The sequence below is a fragment of the Anastrepha ludens genome, chromosome 3 (assembly GCF_028408465.1).
Source record: "Anastrepha ludens isolate Willacy chromosome 3, idAnaLude1.1, whole genome shotgun sequence".
In the NCBI taxonomy this organism is placed as follows: Eukaryota; Metazoa; Arthropoda; class Insecta; order Diptera; family Tephritidae; genus Anastrepha; species Anastrepha ludens.
This window is the reverse complement of record NC_071499.1, coordinates 16946684-16964582: the sequence shown is the minus strand read 5'-3', so window position 1 is coordinate 16964582 and position 17899 is coordinate 16946684. Positions and strand designations below refer to the sequence as shown.

At 37.7% G+C, this 17899-nt stretch overlaps 1 protein-coding gene across 12 annotated transcripts in view; it reads right to left on the bottom strand.

Annotated features, from left to right (window-relative positions):
- Positions 1 to 17899, bottom strand: part of LOC128857068 (proton channel OtopLc) — a 121219-nt gene that overhangs the window by 22333 nt on the left and 80987 nt on the right. For 7 of the 12 annotated variants that reach the window (XM_054092625.1, XM_054092620.1, XM_054092621.1 and 4 more), the window contains 3 exons: positions 16176 to 16360; positions 13867 to 14012; positions 7371 to 7424 (listed from right to left, as the gene is read on the bottom strand). In XM_054092625.1, coding sequence (XP_053948600.1) covers positions 7371 to 7424; positions 13867 to 14012; positions 16176 to 16360 — 385 coding nt within the window. The remainder of the gene's footprint in view (positions 1 to 7370; positions 7425 to 13866; positions 14013 to 16175; positions 16361 to 17899) is intronic. The other 5 variants (XM_054092623.1, XM_054092627.1, XM_054092631.1 and 2 more) reach the window with 1 other exon arrangement.

Below are 17899 nucleotides of genomic sequence, written 5' to 3'. Positions count from 1 at the left end.
CCCAGGCGACGCGTTTTTTCAGCCGAAGGAGCACTTATTTGTAAAATGCCGCATTTACAGTGCTTCCTGGAGGTACAAACTCCTTGTGGACTATGCCTCAAGAGTTGAAAAAGATGATCAGCTGCATTTTCGCCACTGCAAAATCCTAACACACTTTTAAAACAGCTTTCACGCGCGGAGCGATGTTGACTGCACCGCTGTTGCCAGCGAACTGGGACCGGTTTCTAGTGGAAGGTCCAACGATCATTTTCCCCCACCAGCCGATTCGGTTGATCGCTTGGCAGACGCTCCGCCCGGGAAGGCTCATTACTTTTCAATCAAACCCTGTACAACATTTTTTATGGAAAAAAATTTATATATAATAGCTCAAAACAAATTGTGAAATTTTAATAGACAATGTTTGAGTAACTTTATATTCAGCCAGTTTCGAAGTGACCACATTTAGGACGTATACACAAGCTCAAACGTGTCAAAAGATTTTGGGATATAGGCCGTAGTTCGTCTACCGAAATGCGATCCCACTCTCCACGCAACGCTTGCTTCAGGGACTCTAAATTTTTGTGGCGTTTTGCAAGCGGATTCAGATCCGTTGAGTACGGTGGCCATTCTTGGGAAGTAATGAAAGAGGGGAAATTGGCTTTGCGCCACTCTTGGGTTGTTTTCGCTCTGTGGGCTGGTGCTGAGTCCTGTTGAAACGTCCACTCATCGTCATCAAAGGTCCAGGGCTTCTGTAGACCAATTACAGTGGTTTTGATGATTGTGAGCTTGTTCAACGGTAAACAGCTTCTCATCCGTAAAGACGATTTCTTCCCAGCCCGTACCTGCGGCCCGACGTTGGAGGAGCGACATCTTTCGAGTCTTACTTTCTTGTTTTCATCCGTGAGCAGTTGGCATTTTTGTAGTTTATAAGGCTTAAGTCCAAGTTCTTTTTTTGCTATAAGGCGAACTGATTCACGATTGATGCCTGTCTCACGAGCAGTTTTCCTCATCGAGATCATAGAATTTCGTTGAACTCTTTTGTTTTTGATGATTTTTCGTTTGTTGGAAGTGTTAACAGTTCGTTTTCTTCCTCTTCCAGCACGGTCACCTTCATTACCAAGCTCTTTAAATCGTTTGATTGCACGAGAAACCAATGAACGTGCAATTCCAAGCTTCCGTGCTATCTCGCAGTTGTGTGCTTCTAGTTGCTGCAGGTCTATAATAGCTGAGCGACTACTAGACATCGTTACACAAAGTATTTAAAAAGAGCTGGAACAGAAACGAATACTGTTCTTTGTATTTCAGAACACACACAACAATCACAAAATAAGAGCATTCGCTGAAAAAATTTTACATTCATCTAATTGCACAGATAAGTTTGTATACAGTTATTGTTTGTCACCCTGTATAAGCAATGCGAAAGGTCAAAATAAAGATTTCCGTCAATCAAAATCATTTTTTTTTTGTATGTAGTGAAAAGTTTATTTGAAGACATAATTAGATGATTCTTCACCAAACCAATGCGAGCTCTTACGGATCGGCTCAGATAAAAGTGGGTTTGAGCACTCAGTTCGAATTAATGTGTCTTCCGCTTTGCAGCCCTATGGAAAGAACGGCGGTTTGGCCACGCCTGTATTTTGCACACTCTGAACAGTCACAAAGAAGCAATAGACTATTCTATTCCTAGACTTACCTTCGACAAGCTCTTCAAGACAAGTATACCGTCAAGAAGGGAGTGGCAGACACCAAGGCCATGGAGAAGGGGGAATTAAATTTTTATACAGATGGTTCCAAGCTAGGCGATAAAGTTGGCTATGGAGTATTTTCGAAAGAATTAGGACTGGAACTATCCGTTCGACTACCAGACTACTGCAGCTTTTATGAGGCAGAGGTTATAGCCAAAAAATAAGTGGGCACATACCTAAATACGCATGCCGTAACAAAAACGACTATAAATATATTCTCGGATAGCCAGGCGGCCATTAAATCAATGAATGCGACTATACTAAGATCAAAGGTTGCACAGGAATCCCGAGGAGCCCTAAATGATATTAGTGTCGTATTCAAGGTCAGCCTTATTTGGGTTCCGGTGCACAGGGATATTGAGGGAAATTGTAGAGGTGATGAGCTAGCCATTGGAATACCTTTGACCACGAGTAAATTAATATAAATGAAGATACATGCGTAACAGCCGGGCTACTATAGCCGCAAATAAACAAGAAAAGGACAAAGGAATTGCTTAGCTTCTCAAGAGAATATATCTCCAAGGTCATGGCTTGTTTAACCGGCCACTGGCTATTTGGCAGGCATTTCTTGAGACTAGGAGTATTCTCCCATGAATATTGCAGAAGTTGTAGAGATGAGGAGGAGGAAGAAACAGTTGAGCACTTCCTTTGTCCAGCCGTAGCTAAAATCAGAGCCGGTTATCTAGGTAAACACTTTTTCATCTGGCGCGGAGATTAGACCAATCCTGCGCTTCATAAGAGCTCCAAAATGGTTTCATGAAAATAAATGAGGTTCCCGTGTCGCACAGTGGTATCACAACGGACCTGTAAGGTCTAAGTGAGTTGGTCATACGGACCGACTAACACGATAACTTAACCCAACCTACAGCCCTTATTAGGTACCTAATAATTTTTTTTTGTTTTCGAGCATCAAACCTAAAATGAGAGGTCAACGTTTTCAACGTCTGAAAACCTGAAAGGGCTCATTTTGGAGGTATCCACCTCTGAGTGGCAAACGTGGCTTGAAAATTGGCTCAAGCGAATGCAGAAGTGTATTGTCTTCCAAGCAAAATATTTTATTTATTTATTTATTTTCACAATTTAGTCTATGAAACAATAATTTATTACAGACTATTTCACAATTATATTTAAAACAGGGCATCGTAGTTGGAATATCAGTAACAAATTGTTTAGGCAAACAATCAAACAATCAAATCAAGATCGATAGATGTTGAAATTTGGTTAAATTTGCAAATAGCCCTTCCTGCAAATACATAGCATTACGGGCATAATCCGTTCTACGAAACGAAAACGACATATAATATATATATTTTAAATTCTGCTTCAGCCCAAGCGTAGTATTAATCGAAAAATTTCATATTGCCATACCTCACGAATATTATTAGAGCCGAGGCGAATCTATTAAAGGTGGTATCAATAAATCACCTGATTTCCTTTTTTTCTTTCGCCGCGTCAAGGTGGCTGTCAGCCCAGAATGAAACAGGGCGAATTCACTCTTTGTTTTCTACTTTGCTTTGACAATCAAACGTACAAAACATTGTTGTTGATCTAGTGCCACCATCTTTAATTAATGCGCCTTGATTCGAGCATACATTTTTAGCTACATAACTTTCAAACGCAGTTTTATTTGGATTTTAGCCATCATAAATATTTACAAAAATTACAATAAAAAAAAATACGTTGTAGTCTTTTATAAAAATTTGTGAAAATATTTCATTTTTTTCGAAAGGTTTACTAGAACCAGCTTAATTTCAAAACGAAATGAATGAAAGTGATTACGATTTTCGATTTCCTGGGAATACCGTACGAAAATGAAACTTGACGTGCATCGAGTCGAAATGCACAGCAGGCCTCAGTTTTACTATTTAATTTCATTTCCTAAGTCACATAAAATCTATCAAAACACACAATTTGAGAGCACAAATACTTCTTCATTTTTAGGGAAAACGTTTCTAAATTTTATAAGTAGGTTAGGCAGATTAGTAGAAAGCAGAAGAGGGTTAAAGAAACAAGAAAAAATTAAAAATAATTGTTACACCTGCAGACCAATAACCAAGCAGTAAAAGTAATGATGAATCGTAAGCATTCGTTACAGACTAGACGCAGACTAGAATACAAGAAAGAAAATTGTGTGTATTGCTGAGTTTGGAGGAAATTCTTATGTTAATTCATTAATTTATTAATGAATATAATCATACTTAAATACTAAGGAAGTGCAAGCAGCTGAGGCCTTTGACTCGAAGTGCAGTAAAGAAGAAATGCAGTAGGAAGGAGGGATAATTTTAAGGATAAAATACTTTTTGAGTTATAGTGAAAGATTTCAGTATCCATCAAAAAGTTCCCGGAACAACCGCCAGGTGACGCTTTGACTCAATTGATTTGAGTGCTGGGTTTATGTTAGATTCTCACATCTATAATTAACAAAATTTTATTGCCATTGCTTGACATTTGTAAAAGTTACGCCGTCTTGAGTAAATCTACCTCTGCGCGTGTCTTCGATTTACAGTTTAAAAATGGATTTGAGTAAGACACAACGAGCTTGTATTAAATTTTGCATTAAAAATGGATTCAATGGTGCGAAGACCTTAGAAATGTTGGGAAAGTGTTACGGTGTTTCGGTAATGATACTCTAAACAAAACAGCCTTTAACGAGTGGCATCAACGCTTCAGAAGCGATCGCGAGTCCAACGAGAGTGACGAACGTATTGGCAAGCCGTGGACATCGAAAACTGATGAAAATATCATGAAAGTGAAAGAAAAGTTGATCAATAATCGCAAACTAACCATCAGAGAACTGCCAGAGAACTTCAACACTGCTTATTGCTTATGAATCCATTCAGGACATTGTAGTTAATGATTTGGGTTTGCGCCGTGTTACTACAAAGTTGTTCCGAAAGGATCTGAATTTCATGCAAAAAAGGGGCCGCGTGGATATCGCCAAAGACATGATTTACAAGTCTGGATCCGCCCCAATATTCATCAAAGTCATCATTACTGGAGACAAGACGTTGGTTTATAAGTACGACATGCAAACGAGACATCAGGTGAGTGAGTGGCGAGCTCCGAATGAACCAACACTAAAAAACAGGCATTTTTTCGTCCAAAAGGGAAACGATGCTCACGGTTCTTAAGGACATCAAGGGCGTTGTAGACCAGGAGTTTTTGGCAGAAGCTGAGACTGGCTCAGACATACTGGCACAATAAAAACCATTATTTGGGCGTTATGAGACGTTTACGTGAAGCAATTCCCCAAAAAAAGAAATGGTTTGTGGGAAAACAACGTACCGTCGCCCAGTGCCTTCATTAGCCGTGAATTTTTGAACAAAAACGAAATAAATACCAACCAACAGCCATTGAATTCACTTGATATGGCTCCCTGCAATTTATTTCTGAGGAAACTAGTATGGCGTTTTAACAGCCGGAAAGAAAGTAATGGAAAAGTTGAAAACTGCTCGTATGGCTCTACCGAAAATAGAGTTCCGAAAATGATCCAGAGCTGGATCAAACGTTGGCATTAGAGAGTTGCAGGTTGCATAGAGTTCCAAAATTATTTCGAGAGTTGGATCAAGCATTGGCGTTAGTCAACAATAGTTAGAAGGCAGCAATATCACTTTTTAGAATTGAACTAGAATTTTGAATTTTCTGAATGTATTGCGTGAACTTTTTAATGCAGTTGTGGTTGTTGTTGTTTTTACAGTAATAGAAGCCCCGTCAGTGTAGGGTATATCACCGGTCGTCTTCATCTGGCTCATCTAAAGGTAGAACCTGGAAACATGCTGTTTCGAAGGGTTGGGTCCAGAGGGAGAGGGGTGTTAGATGAGTAGGTTTAAGGGGGCTTGTGAAGAGGTGGTTAGTGTCGTGCGGAGTATCTTCGCATGCCGGACATATGATTGGTATGTCGGGGTCAGTTCTGGCTAGGTAGGAGTTTAACCTGCTGCAGTATCCAGAAAGTAATTGCGCCAGTGTTACGCGTACCTCATCGGGAAGCTGGAGCTTTTCATCTGCTTTAGGTGGTGGTTGAACTCCGGTTACGGCATTCACAGGACGGGAGCTTAAGAAGGAGGTGACGAGTGTCGGTGAATGTCGTCTGACTGTCTAAACACTGTCTGGTCCAGTAGATATCTGTAAGTTTTGTCCTGGATCTTCTCGGCATAGTCTAAAAGGTGTGTCCTCACATGCCTAGGAGGCGGCTCTGGCTCAAGCAGGTGTCTGCAAGGGTGAAACCTGCGGTAGAACCCTAGCAGGTGTCTGCAAGGGTGAAACCTGCGGTAGAACCCTAGCAGGAACTGCTTGCTGAGCAGTTTGTTGTGCTCCGTTACAGGGAGCATTTGTGCCGTATTGTGAAGGTGTTGAATAGGGGACATCAGGAGGCAACCGGTCTGCAGCTTTATCCACTGCGTGTCACTAGTTCCAGGCCACCAGACAGGCGCAGCATAGTTTAGAACCGGTCGGACGGTAAATGTCGATAGCAACAATTCTTTTTTTTTTTTTGCCCCAAGTGCTGCCGGTAAGCGATTTGAGGACCTTGTTGCGATTTTGGACTTTAGTGACAATTGCGGTTGTGTGCGCTGAGAAGGAGAGCAAACTGTCGAAAGTTACACCCCAAATTTTGTGATTGTTTACCGTCGGAATTGGTGTGTCATCGATTTTTACCTTGAGGGGCAGTTTGACCTCCTTTGTGCAGGTGGTAAAGAGGGTCGCCGTGGACTTAGTGGGGGAAAGTTGAAGATTTTCTCGCAGTAAAAAAGCGAGAAAGGTCGGTGAGATAGTTGTTCACTTTGGAGCATAGGCCATTGATGCCATTGTCCGACGCCATTATCGTGCAGTCGTCAGCGTATGAGACCAGGGAGACTCTCTCTGGTGGGTGAGGGAGCTTCGATATGTAGAAGTTGAACCGCAAGTGTAAAAGGACAACACCCTGCGGTACACCTTGCTTAATCTTCCTCTGCTTTGATGTTTGGTCTCGAAAAATCACTGACGAGTGACGACCACTCAGGTAGTTTTTGGACCACCTCTTCAGCCCTGGTGGGAGTGCCGACTGATAAATATCATCTAGTATAAACTTTTTAATCGAGGGATATGGTTTGTATGGTGCCATAAGTTATTTGTATTTATAAAAAAGTACGTTTTCATGGTACGGAGATGCAGCCTTGCAAATGCTTGAAAATTTAAAGTTCTCTAGACACCAGAAAAAGCCTAGTTACATATTCATGATGCTTGAAAAATGCGCTAGTGTTAAATAGTGCGATCGTTTAGAGAAGAGAGAGACAGCGATATAGAGAGGTAGAGAGAGATAGGGAGAGAGAGAGAAAGGCACAGAGAGAAGCAAAGCACACTGAAATAAAAGCCAGTTAGATACGTAGAAATGCACATTGAGAAATTGTTAGGCACATTAATATTAGAGAAAAGACAGCGAGAAGAAAAAATATGAATACCGTTATAATAATAAAATAAAACCAGAGAAAGCGTGACGATTTCATTCCACAAAGAGATTCACTTAATTCATGTATGGATGCAGGTGCGCACACATACACATGTACATATGTATGCATGTAAGTATGTAATTGTTGTTAGAATTTCTGTAGATGTTAAATGTTATTTGCTTTTAGTATTTTGTTGTTTTTGTACTGTTGTTGTTAAGCATACCTGTAGCGACAAGGACTGGCGTACCAGATCACGTTTCTTAACCGGATATCGCTCCTGCCGACGAACGGATTAACGAATTAAATGCGTATTATTTTGTTTTTATTTTAGGCAGGATAATACAAAGCACACACACCATTACCCGCATGTGAGTATTGAAAGTGTGTGTGTGCGTTTATGGGCGCGGAGCAAATATTACAATGGAGGCACAAACACATACAGATATTTTCGGCGAGTTGATAACCAGTTTGTGGGCGTGTGCGTGTAGTAGTAGTCGTAGCCGTGGTAGTGCATAGAAATGGCAGGGCAGTATTTGGCAGTTTAGTAGTTTGTAGCACAGAATTTGAGAGGCATTCAAAGCATTGAAGAGCGGCGCAGTATTTGGTGTTGCATAGTTGTTTTTTTTTTTTTTTGTTTTTTTTTGTGGTTTCGTTTTTGAAAATACATGGATTTCATTATTCATTTGGCCAGTTTTGTAAAGCATTTTATACACAGGGTTTTCGAGTGCATAAAGGATTGCCAGGATGCACAACATTTAGGTCGCATTTTGTTTTCGGATTATTTTTTTCGCCGTGAAGCATTTGTTGTTTTAGTTTTAGCGATTTAATTGACAGCAATCATTTGCATTTGTGTTGGTGAGCGATTCAGTTTCATTTTTTATTTTTGTTTTATTTTTTGTATTGTTGGTTTTAGTTTTGGGTTTGTGTTTGTGTTTGGCGGTAGCAGGCAGATATGATAATGTTGTGTGGATGATGATGATGAAAGGTGGTGGTGAGAAAATGAAAAATAAGGATTTAAATTAATATTTACTTTTACACGTAGAAAAAGAAGAAAAAAACCAATAAGTTAAAGTTGCTTATTAGAAAAAAAAAACAATTAATAAACTCTGTACACATAGCCTAATAATGAAGAACTAACTAAGATAAAGAAAATATTTCTAAATACACTTGCAGGGCATTTTGTTTTCAAACCGAAGACATAGAAAATATTGTCTAAGTGGCTCATATTGCTGTCTAAAAAGCATTTTGTATAGTAGAATTTCACGAAAGTTATTTTTGTAGAATATTTTAACCCATTAACTGCCTCAAATTAGGGTCGATTTAAAACTATTTTTGAGAAGTGTGAAAAACAATGCATTTTTAAGGTTTCTAGGAGGCAAAATTATGCCCGGAAAATTTCACTAGGGGTCTACTCAGACAAAATCTGCATAAACAAAACTTGAAAGCCTGCAGAAACTAAAATAGCAAATAGTTCACCAGTTCGCTTTAGGTTAGGTTAGGTTATGTTATGGTGGTAGGCGGTCTCTACAACCAACTCACTTAGATCTTACAGGTCCGTTATGATACCACTGTGCAACACGAAAACGTCATTTACAAGTATTTATCTTCATTAAATCGTTGTGCGGCTCTCATGAAGCGTAGGATTGGTCAAATCTCGACGCCGGACAGTTCCGAAAGAGAATTGAAAAAGTGTCTACCTAGAAAACTTGCTAAAGCTGGACAATTGCAAAGGAAGTACTCAACTGTTTCTTCCTCCTCCTCATCTCTACAGCTTCTACAATATTCATGGGAGAATACTCCTAGTCTTAAGGAAAGCCTGCCAAATAGCCAGTGGCCGGTTTTTATTATTAATTTACTCGTGGCCAAAGGTATTCCAATGGTACTTTTATCACGGAACAGTTGAAGAGCAGTACCTTTTATGGATACCTCATCAGCTCTACAGTTTCCCTCAATATCTCTGTGTCTCGGAACCCAAATAAAGCTGACCTTGAATATGACGCTAATATCATTTAAGGCTGCCCGGCATTTCTGTGGAACCCTTGATCGCAGTGCAGTCGCATTCATTGATTTAATGGCCGCCTAGCTATCCGAAAATATATTTTAAGGAACCATTAAATTGCTAAAAAAAAACCACTTCTTTCATAGCTAGAACTTCTGCCTGATAAGCGCTGCAGTAGTCTGGTAGTCGAACGGATAGTTCCAGTCCTAACCAAGTGCTTAGCCCGTTTTAGATTGAGCAGCATTTGTATCAGAGCAGAGTAGGGTTGGTTTCATACAACTAAACGGTCACCTGGTTATTGGTTAGTATTTTCTAATTAATCGCTCAGGAGTCTATAGGACCATCTGATCGTGGCCGCATTTTTCAAGAGTATAATGACATTCACCATCGTATCAGAAATTTCGTGAAAAGAGACGAAAGAAACCTAGTCGAAAGCAAAACGTGCAGCAATACAATACCAACAACTACACAGTCATTAAAAAAATTACCGAACAATAAGCCCAACGTCCCCCCCTTAAGGCAAATTGTGGCAGTATTTCAACATCAGATGAAGACCAACTTAGCCGGTGGGAGAAGTTTTTCAAGGGCGATGCTCTTAACGATGTTAACGAAGAAACGATAGATCCTGAATACAAGGCATATAAAAGAAACCTTAATAGGAGTATCTCCACAGACCCGGCATCTTTCGAGATATCTCAAAAAATAATAAATGTCCTAAGCCGGATGATATCCCAGCTGAACTGCTAAGTATGGTGCCAGACGCCACCATCGCTGGCGATTGAAAAGAGGGCGTAATCTTTGAAAAATAAATAAACAAATAATTGGCACGTACACTAAAACAGGTTTTGACATTCATTATAAAAAAAGGATATCGCTCGCTCTTGCGTAAAAAACAATATGGCTCTAGGCCAAGTCGATACTTCGTAGATCGCATTGTTGCCTTACGCATAATTATAGAGCAATCAAATGAAAGGAGATCGCTACTTTACATGCTCTTCGTTGACTTTGAGCCTGCATTTGATACCATCTTTAGGGGCGCATTATGGAGTTTGTTCAACAAGGCTGCGTCGTATTCCCGCTCTTGTTCATAATAGTTCTGGATAGCGTCTTCAAATGTACAAATACAGAAGATCTAGAGAGACTGACCAGGAGACTAAATCAGAAATTAAGTAATCTACATTATGCTGATGGTATTTGTTTTATGATACGTGCATTAGCTGATGCCACTGCAAAACTTCGTCAACTTGAAATAAATGTACGTGCAGCCGGTCATAAAATAAACTTCTCAAAAACGAAGATAATCAGGATACAAACAGATTCATATCCAAGTCATGATAGCTTAAGATCTTTTTAAATTTGCAAAATGTAGATCTAGCCATTTCTATTCTGGTTTTTATTTCGGTTGAAGTGTCCCAATTTCCATTCAACCAGCATCCAAGGTATTTTTAGTTTCACATTATGAGCCACCAGTGTTTGATTAGCGCCTGCTCCTGCGTGACTCCTGCTGACATGCATGAATTTCGTTTTATTAATGTTAATTTTAAGACCGTAATTTTCGCTGTGATGAACGATTTTATTTAATAACGTTTGCACATCGTTCAAGTTATCTGATCGTTCATGTTAATCATGTGAATCCCAGAGAGCTTCTTGGAAGATTTTCTCAGCAGAGATGTTGAAAAATAGAGGTGATAATATACCTCCTTTTCTAACGCCTTTAAGAATGGGGATTTTCTGTGATTTTCCATTGCCAACATTAATTACGGCAATCTGGTTCCAATAAAGGTTTCTTAAGCATCGTAACTCTTTAGTGTCAGTACCGAGTGATGGTAGGATGTCAAAGAGCTTGTCATGTTGCACTGTGTCGAATGCTTTTTCATAGTCTAGAAAACACATGAATACATCCTTTTGCACATCTTTGCAATTTTGGACAAGAACATGAACACAAAACGGCGCTTCACGAGTTCACATGCCATTTCTAAAACCAAATTGCGTAGGGCCCAGGGCTTCTTCACATTTTTTATAAACTCTATTGTGTATAATTTAAAAAAAAATCTTTTAGTGAGTGATTCATGAGACTTATGAGCCTTTATTCCTCGCACTTCTGTGCTTTGGTTTTTGCTCTTGTTTTGTGTCTTGGTGTTCCGACTACTATCATAGAGATGTGTTTTAATTATAATAGTTGTTTAGATCTTCTTAAAAATGTCATCAAAAAAGATGTATTATCAAGGAGTAAAAAAAATACGAGGTATGTTCAAAAAGTATCGCGAATTTTGTGTTTTTTCAAACATTATTTATTTATTCGTTAATATCTATTTGGTCCGCTTCAAAGTAATTCTCATGAGATATTATGCACTTGTGCCAACGATTTCTCCAATCTTCGATGCACTTCAAAAAATCATTTTTTTTATCTTGTTCAGCTCCTCCGGCATCAAAGTCTTTATCTCGCCAATTGTAGCGTAGCGTCGTCCTTTCATGGACCTCTTCAGTTTCGGGGACAAGAAAAGTCACAGGGGGCCAGATCTGGGGAATACGGTGGCTGTGGCATCATTAGAGTGATGTTTTTGGCCAAAAAGTCGCGCACAAGCAACGATGTGTGAGCAGGGGCGTTATCGTGATGCAAGAGCCAATGTTTGTTTTTCCACAAATACGGGCGTTTCTGGCGGATTGCGGACTGCTTCTTGCAAATTGCTCATAACTTGCAAGTAATATTCCTTATTGACCGTTTTACTCTGGGGCAAGAACTCATGATGCACAACGCCCCTGCAATCGAAGAAAACGGTAAGCGAAACTTTTACATTCGACCGAACTTGGCGCGCTTTTTTGGTATTGGTTCGTGCGGCAGCTTCCATTGCGATGATTGAGCTTTAGTTTCCACGTCATAACCATAAACCTACGATTCGTCACCAGTTATGACCTTCTGGAGCAAAAGTGGGTCGTCGCGGACAGAGTTCAGAGTCCAACATCTCATTAGCAATGTTCATGCGATGCTGCTTTTGGTCGAAATTGAGCAGTTTTGGTAGGAATTTTGCGGAGACCCGTCTCATGCTCAAATCATTGAACAAAATCGAATGGCACGAGCCAATCGATATGCCTAGACCCTCAGCAACTTCTCTAACGGCGATTCGACGATTGGCCAACACCATTTTCTTCACTTCAAAAATTTTTCGTCTGTTGTGGAAGTGCTCGGGCGTCCGGCACGCTTTTCGTCGTTCACGTCTGCTTGGCCTTCTGAGAACATTTTGTACCACCGGTAATCGTTGCTTTGGTCCAAAGTAGCTTCTCCTTATGACACAGTCACAAAATTTGATACATGTGCAAGCAAAGCAGCTGTCAACAATTTATCGAACTTTCCAAATGGCCGAACTCGTCGGCATGAGTGAGAGACATGAGTAGCAACATATCGCCCCAAAAAAATCGAAATTCGAATATACGTAACCTGCGAAAATTCCAAAATTCGCGATTCTTTTTGAACACACTTCATGTACAGACTGTAAAGCTCAGGTGACTACCATTATGTGAAAGGGTGAAAGAAAACAGCGCATAAAAGTCTGGTTTATATAAAGAAAAGTAGTTTCTGAGCTTCCCGAGTTCAATGAACTCCTTCAAAACTGATGACCCTGGACGCCTTCTTGGATCTTGCCGGTCTAGAATAGTTTAAGTGGCACACCACTCACGTGGAGACGACAGTCGGTTCTACGTCACCAAAGCGACCCGGATTTTTATCCGGCCAAGGACTTTAATTCCAGCAGCATTACCCGTATGTAAGTACGGGGAATGCTTATGCTGCTACAACAACAACAGACGACGGTCACTGCATGGTGCGAAGACATTTTAAACCCTACCTCACCGCCACGAAATAAAAAGCAAGCAACAGTGCTACGAAGATGAGAGAGGAGCAGAATGAGTTAAATAAGCTATTTTTTGAAGGTAGTGGTTCTTATTTGCAATTCTTATACATCATTGTTTTTTAAGATTATTCTTGCAATATTATTATAATATTTTATATATATATATTTAATAAAATCTTTCTTCCTGTTTCATATATTACATACATTTTGCGCTACATAAATTTTGCCCGCAAGTGCATTTAAATTTTTTTCAATAAAAAAAACATAACACTAGCCTGCTACAAGTAAAGTCTAAATTGTTTACCGTGATTTGGTGATAACCCAGAAACCAAGAAATTAATAATAAGAAACAGATAGCGGGACATACAAAAACATGAAGCTAAATAACATTAAAGATTTTTATTTTCTATTTGTATTTTGTCACAAATTTACCCTTGGCCTCCAAATACAAATTAAGTAGCACAACATAAGCTCTAATAGATTTAGTAATGAACAATAGTTAAAGTAATTACAGCCAATTAACACACAATTACTAACCTACGAAACCCTCAGAAGAATTTTGAAATGCATAAATTTGATAGCTTCGACTGCACTTGACAAACATTTAAGCATTAAAAATTCAGAAGGGCGTGCTTGTGTGGGGGATTTCTAAATCAAAGAGAGAGAGAGGGTGACTGAAGGTTGTTGAAGCGGGTGGGTGTGTGCGTGTGCGTGTATATGGGAATGTGAAATTGGGAAACAGAAATTACTAGTATAACTTTTCGGAAACAAAGAACCCCATTCTAATTTGCAAGGTTGCAGTAGGGAATTGCATATAATTTTATTCTCACTGCACATGAAAGTGTGTATGTATGTATGTAGGTGGAACGCACCTGGTATGGGCTCGGTTTGCCGCTCTTGCCAGAATCCTTGGAACCCTTCGCATCCTTCGAATCGGTTGGATCTGGTACTTTCTTCTTTGATTTTTTCTCCTTAGGTGGTGGTTTCGGTTTACTGTTGCCATTACAGCAGGAACTCTCTGTGTGATGAGAAATGAGAATCGGAGGGAAGAAGAAATTTAATTAATATGGCGCTATATAATACAATACTGAAAGTGTGAATATAAAAAAAAAAATATTGAAAATATTGAATAGTTTTACAATCCTCAATCCTTATAGATATAAAAAAAAATTTATTATAAAATCAGAGATGTAATTAGATTTAAATTACCACTGAAATAAATCAAGAATAGAAAACCTGGTAAACCATAGAGCAGTAACCAAAGAAGTGGCACTGCTCCTGTTGACTAAAATTCTAACATTCTCTGAAGAGTCGCTAATCCAATCTTAGCTCTCATGGCATAACTTTCTGTGACCAAAACTTGCCTAGCAGACAAATTTCAGAAAACATTTGGGTGTAACAAAAACGCAACACTGGCAATTGGCGATACTCGTAGTACTGACGCTCATCTATTGGTACCATTTATGGGTAGTTTGTGTATTTTTCTTTGGAAAAATGTTTCGGAGGCTACTTGCAAAGCAATGCAGTGCTTCCTTAGTACGTTTGCGCTCTTCTATTAGATCGCTTGCCTTACATTTCTTCATTTATTATATTTTAACTTTTTTCCATTCTACATTATTTGTATGTCTGTTTGAAGAAATATCTGATGTTGTTGTTGTAACAGCAAAATCATTCTGACAACATAATCTTCAGCGACAGTCCTTGGCCTGATATAAATCCGGGTCGTTCCTGTAACATAGAACCCATAGACTGCCGGGGTTCTGTTATTTTTGTCTGCTTTGCTCCAAATGCCAGTTCCTATCACAACAACATGAGAAAAACTAACCAAGAAAATGAAAAAGTTCAAGTCAAAATCCCGAAAAACAAAAAAGTTACTTAAATTTACATTTCGTTTTCTGAAAAAAAAGCATACAGAGCTTAACTAAAACGAGGATAAGTTGAAGGAGCACCAAAAAAAAAAATTAAAAAGAGCGGAAAGATCGCATTTTGAGCGCACGAACCTACAGCCACCACCGAAGAAGCCCCTCAACAGCTTTTTATCCATATTTAAGATTGTATTAAAATTAAAAACACTTTTTTAATACTTAAATTTATATTAGTTTTACTTAATTTAATATTAAATTTAACTTAATTTAAATAAAAATTTATTGCAAAATATAAATAAATTTCTAAATATTTTTTTCGGTACTAAACTAAGTACTGATATTAATTTAATTGTTCATAAAATAAATACTATTAATTTATTTTTTAAATTTAAACTGAAAAATGTATAAAGAAAAGATTTTAGAAAAAAAATGAGTTGCAATTTAACGCAAATTTTTTCATTCTCATGTTAGTGAATTACATCATAATTTAAAAACAATTTTGTGACAGATTTTCAAACACATTTTAGTATCATCATTACTTAAAATTTTTTTCACACTCATAATACTAATATTTTTATTACCTTTTTCAAGCAAAAATATTAATTTTTTTACGCGGAAATACAATATTAAAATTTTTAAATTGAAAAAATGCATTTCTACTTTTGTTTAATACTCAGAATTGAGTTTTTATGCTTAATAAATTTTTTTTTCTATTTTCCCGTGCAACGGTACCACAAAGAATGAACTTGATTTCTTCGTCCAAGGGCATTTTAACCTAGCTTAACCTGACATAATTAATAACAACATTATTAAAAAACAAAAAAAAAAAACAAACGTTTTGAGACTGATTCTATTAAGTTGAATATTTGAAAATTCATTCATTCATTCTACTAATCTCTTTATTATTATATTAGTTTTTTTTTGGCGCAAATATTAGAATTTAAGTTTCTTTATAATATTCAGAATTTAAATAAAAAATTACCACAACATTCCTAACTACTTATGTTTTAATTTTGAAAACTTAGCCAGAACATAAATTGATAAAGTGGAATTCATAAATAAATAAGCGATAGTATTCAGTTGTATCAAATTTAAAACCACCAACTAAAAAATATATAAAATTTAAATAAAATATGAACACTATTTTTGTTCTTAACTCACTCTACTATTTTCATTATTTAAAATTTTTTTCCAAACGCAAATATAAAATTGAATTTCACTCTCATTATATATCGAAAGCGACCAGACCCTCCCTTATACATAAGGTTATATATTTCTACAAAATAATATTTTGTGTTAAAATTTTGTCAACTTACCCTGCAACAGGAAGCAAAATACATACAATAGGAAGAGTATGCTGACGCCATACAAATACGTGAAGAACGTTTCGTAGTAGAGCACTGGCAGACGGTGGGTTGTCACATCGCTAATCACATAGGCAATGCAAACAACAATCAAAATGATGGCGTACACCAAACTGGTGACGATGAACAACGATGTCCTGTACAAAGCAAACACACGACGAAACAGCATGGAAATGAAAGTAAAATATTTATATTAGAAAACATTTTTTAATAAATTCACACGTTTTTTTTTCTAATAATTTCAAGAAAATCTAAGAGCAAAATCCAATAATCGCTGTGTTAGTAATTGTGCACAAACCCAAAATAATCCAATATTTCGCTAGTAAAATTGCATACAAAATTATATGAATATATTTACAAAACATTTCTCGACTATGCAGACTCCCTGCGTGCAATAAATGAGCAGACATTAAATACCAACCGAAATTCTGTTGCTCGATACGAAAGTGCATTACGATTTTCTTACGTGGATTTTTAATACAATTTTTGTTTTTTCTAAGACTTTTTCATTAAAAAATTAATTTGTGATTGCTGCATTACGCAAACTTATATTTACTTATTGTAGGTACTTTGTGCGATTATAAAATCTTGAGAGGCATCCTGCTTTAGAGGGTCCAAAAAAGTGATTTTTTTATTGCTTATTTTTACGTTGCCTCGGAAGGTACACCCTTGAGCGTAGCGAGTAGTCAAGCACATATGTATTAGAGTGTCTGGTTGAAATTGCAGCGTGTTTCTTTATTTTTGATTTTTACGATTTTCATAAATTGGTGGGATGGAGAGCAAACTAAGGGACCAATTAGGAAGAGTCCCAACTCTTCTTCACTATTCCTTAATTTGTTATTTCAACTAAAAAGATTTTTTAACAATTTAATAGCAATTTATAGCTATAAATTATATTTTCTAATTCCAACCATCAGTGTGATCCTTTTTGCAGAAAAATGTGAAACATAGATGGCGCTCTAAACAGTTGGAAGGCGTTGTTCCTAAGCAACGACAGGTGGACATTCCCACTATTTAGGACTAACCTGTCAGAAAGCAAAATAAATTAAATAAACCAACGCAAGACTGAGTCTTGTCGAGGCCCTCTGCTCCCGAGTGGAGCGAACAAGGAAAAATAACTATTTTTCTGCTTCAAACCTTTTAAAGAATTTCAATTTCACGAACTTCTTGGGATTTTCTTAGTTCGTATAAATTTTACAACTTTTTTTTCAGATAAGAATTACTACGATTTCCATCTTCCCCAACGAATTCATATTGGTTTTTGAAGGGGGCATGCCGAAATTCCGATATCAATTGGCCACTTCGGAGCTGTGATTTAAGCCCGTTAGACTATTTTTTGTGGGGAGCCGTTAAGGACAAATGCTACGCGAACCATCCAGAGACGATTGATGCTTTAAAACACGAAATCGAAGTTGTCATTCATGAAATTGGAGCTCAAACAATCGAAAATGTGCTTAAAAATTGGGTTGATCGAATGGCCTACTATAAAGCCAGTCGTGGCAGTCATTTGAACGATATTATTTTTCATTCATAAATGACAATATTCAATCTTCAAAATAAAAAAAAAAGTTTTAAAAAGATATTGATTAATTTTTTTTTAAAGCCGATTCAAAAAGCAAATTTTACATGGCCCGCTCTATATATTTTTGGACATCAATTTGTACGTCTTAATTATT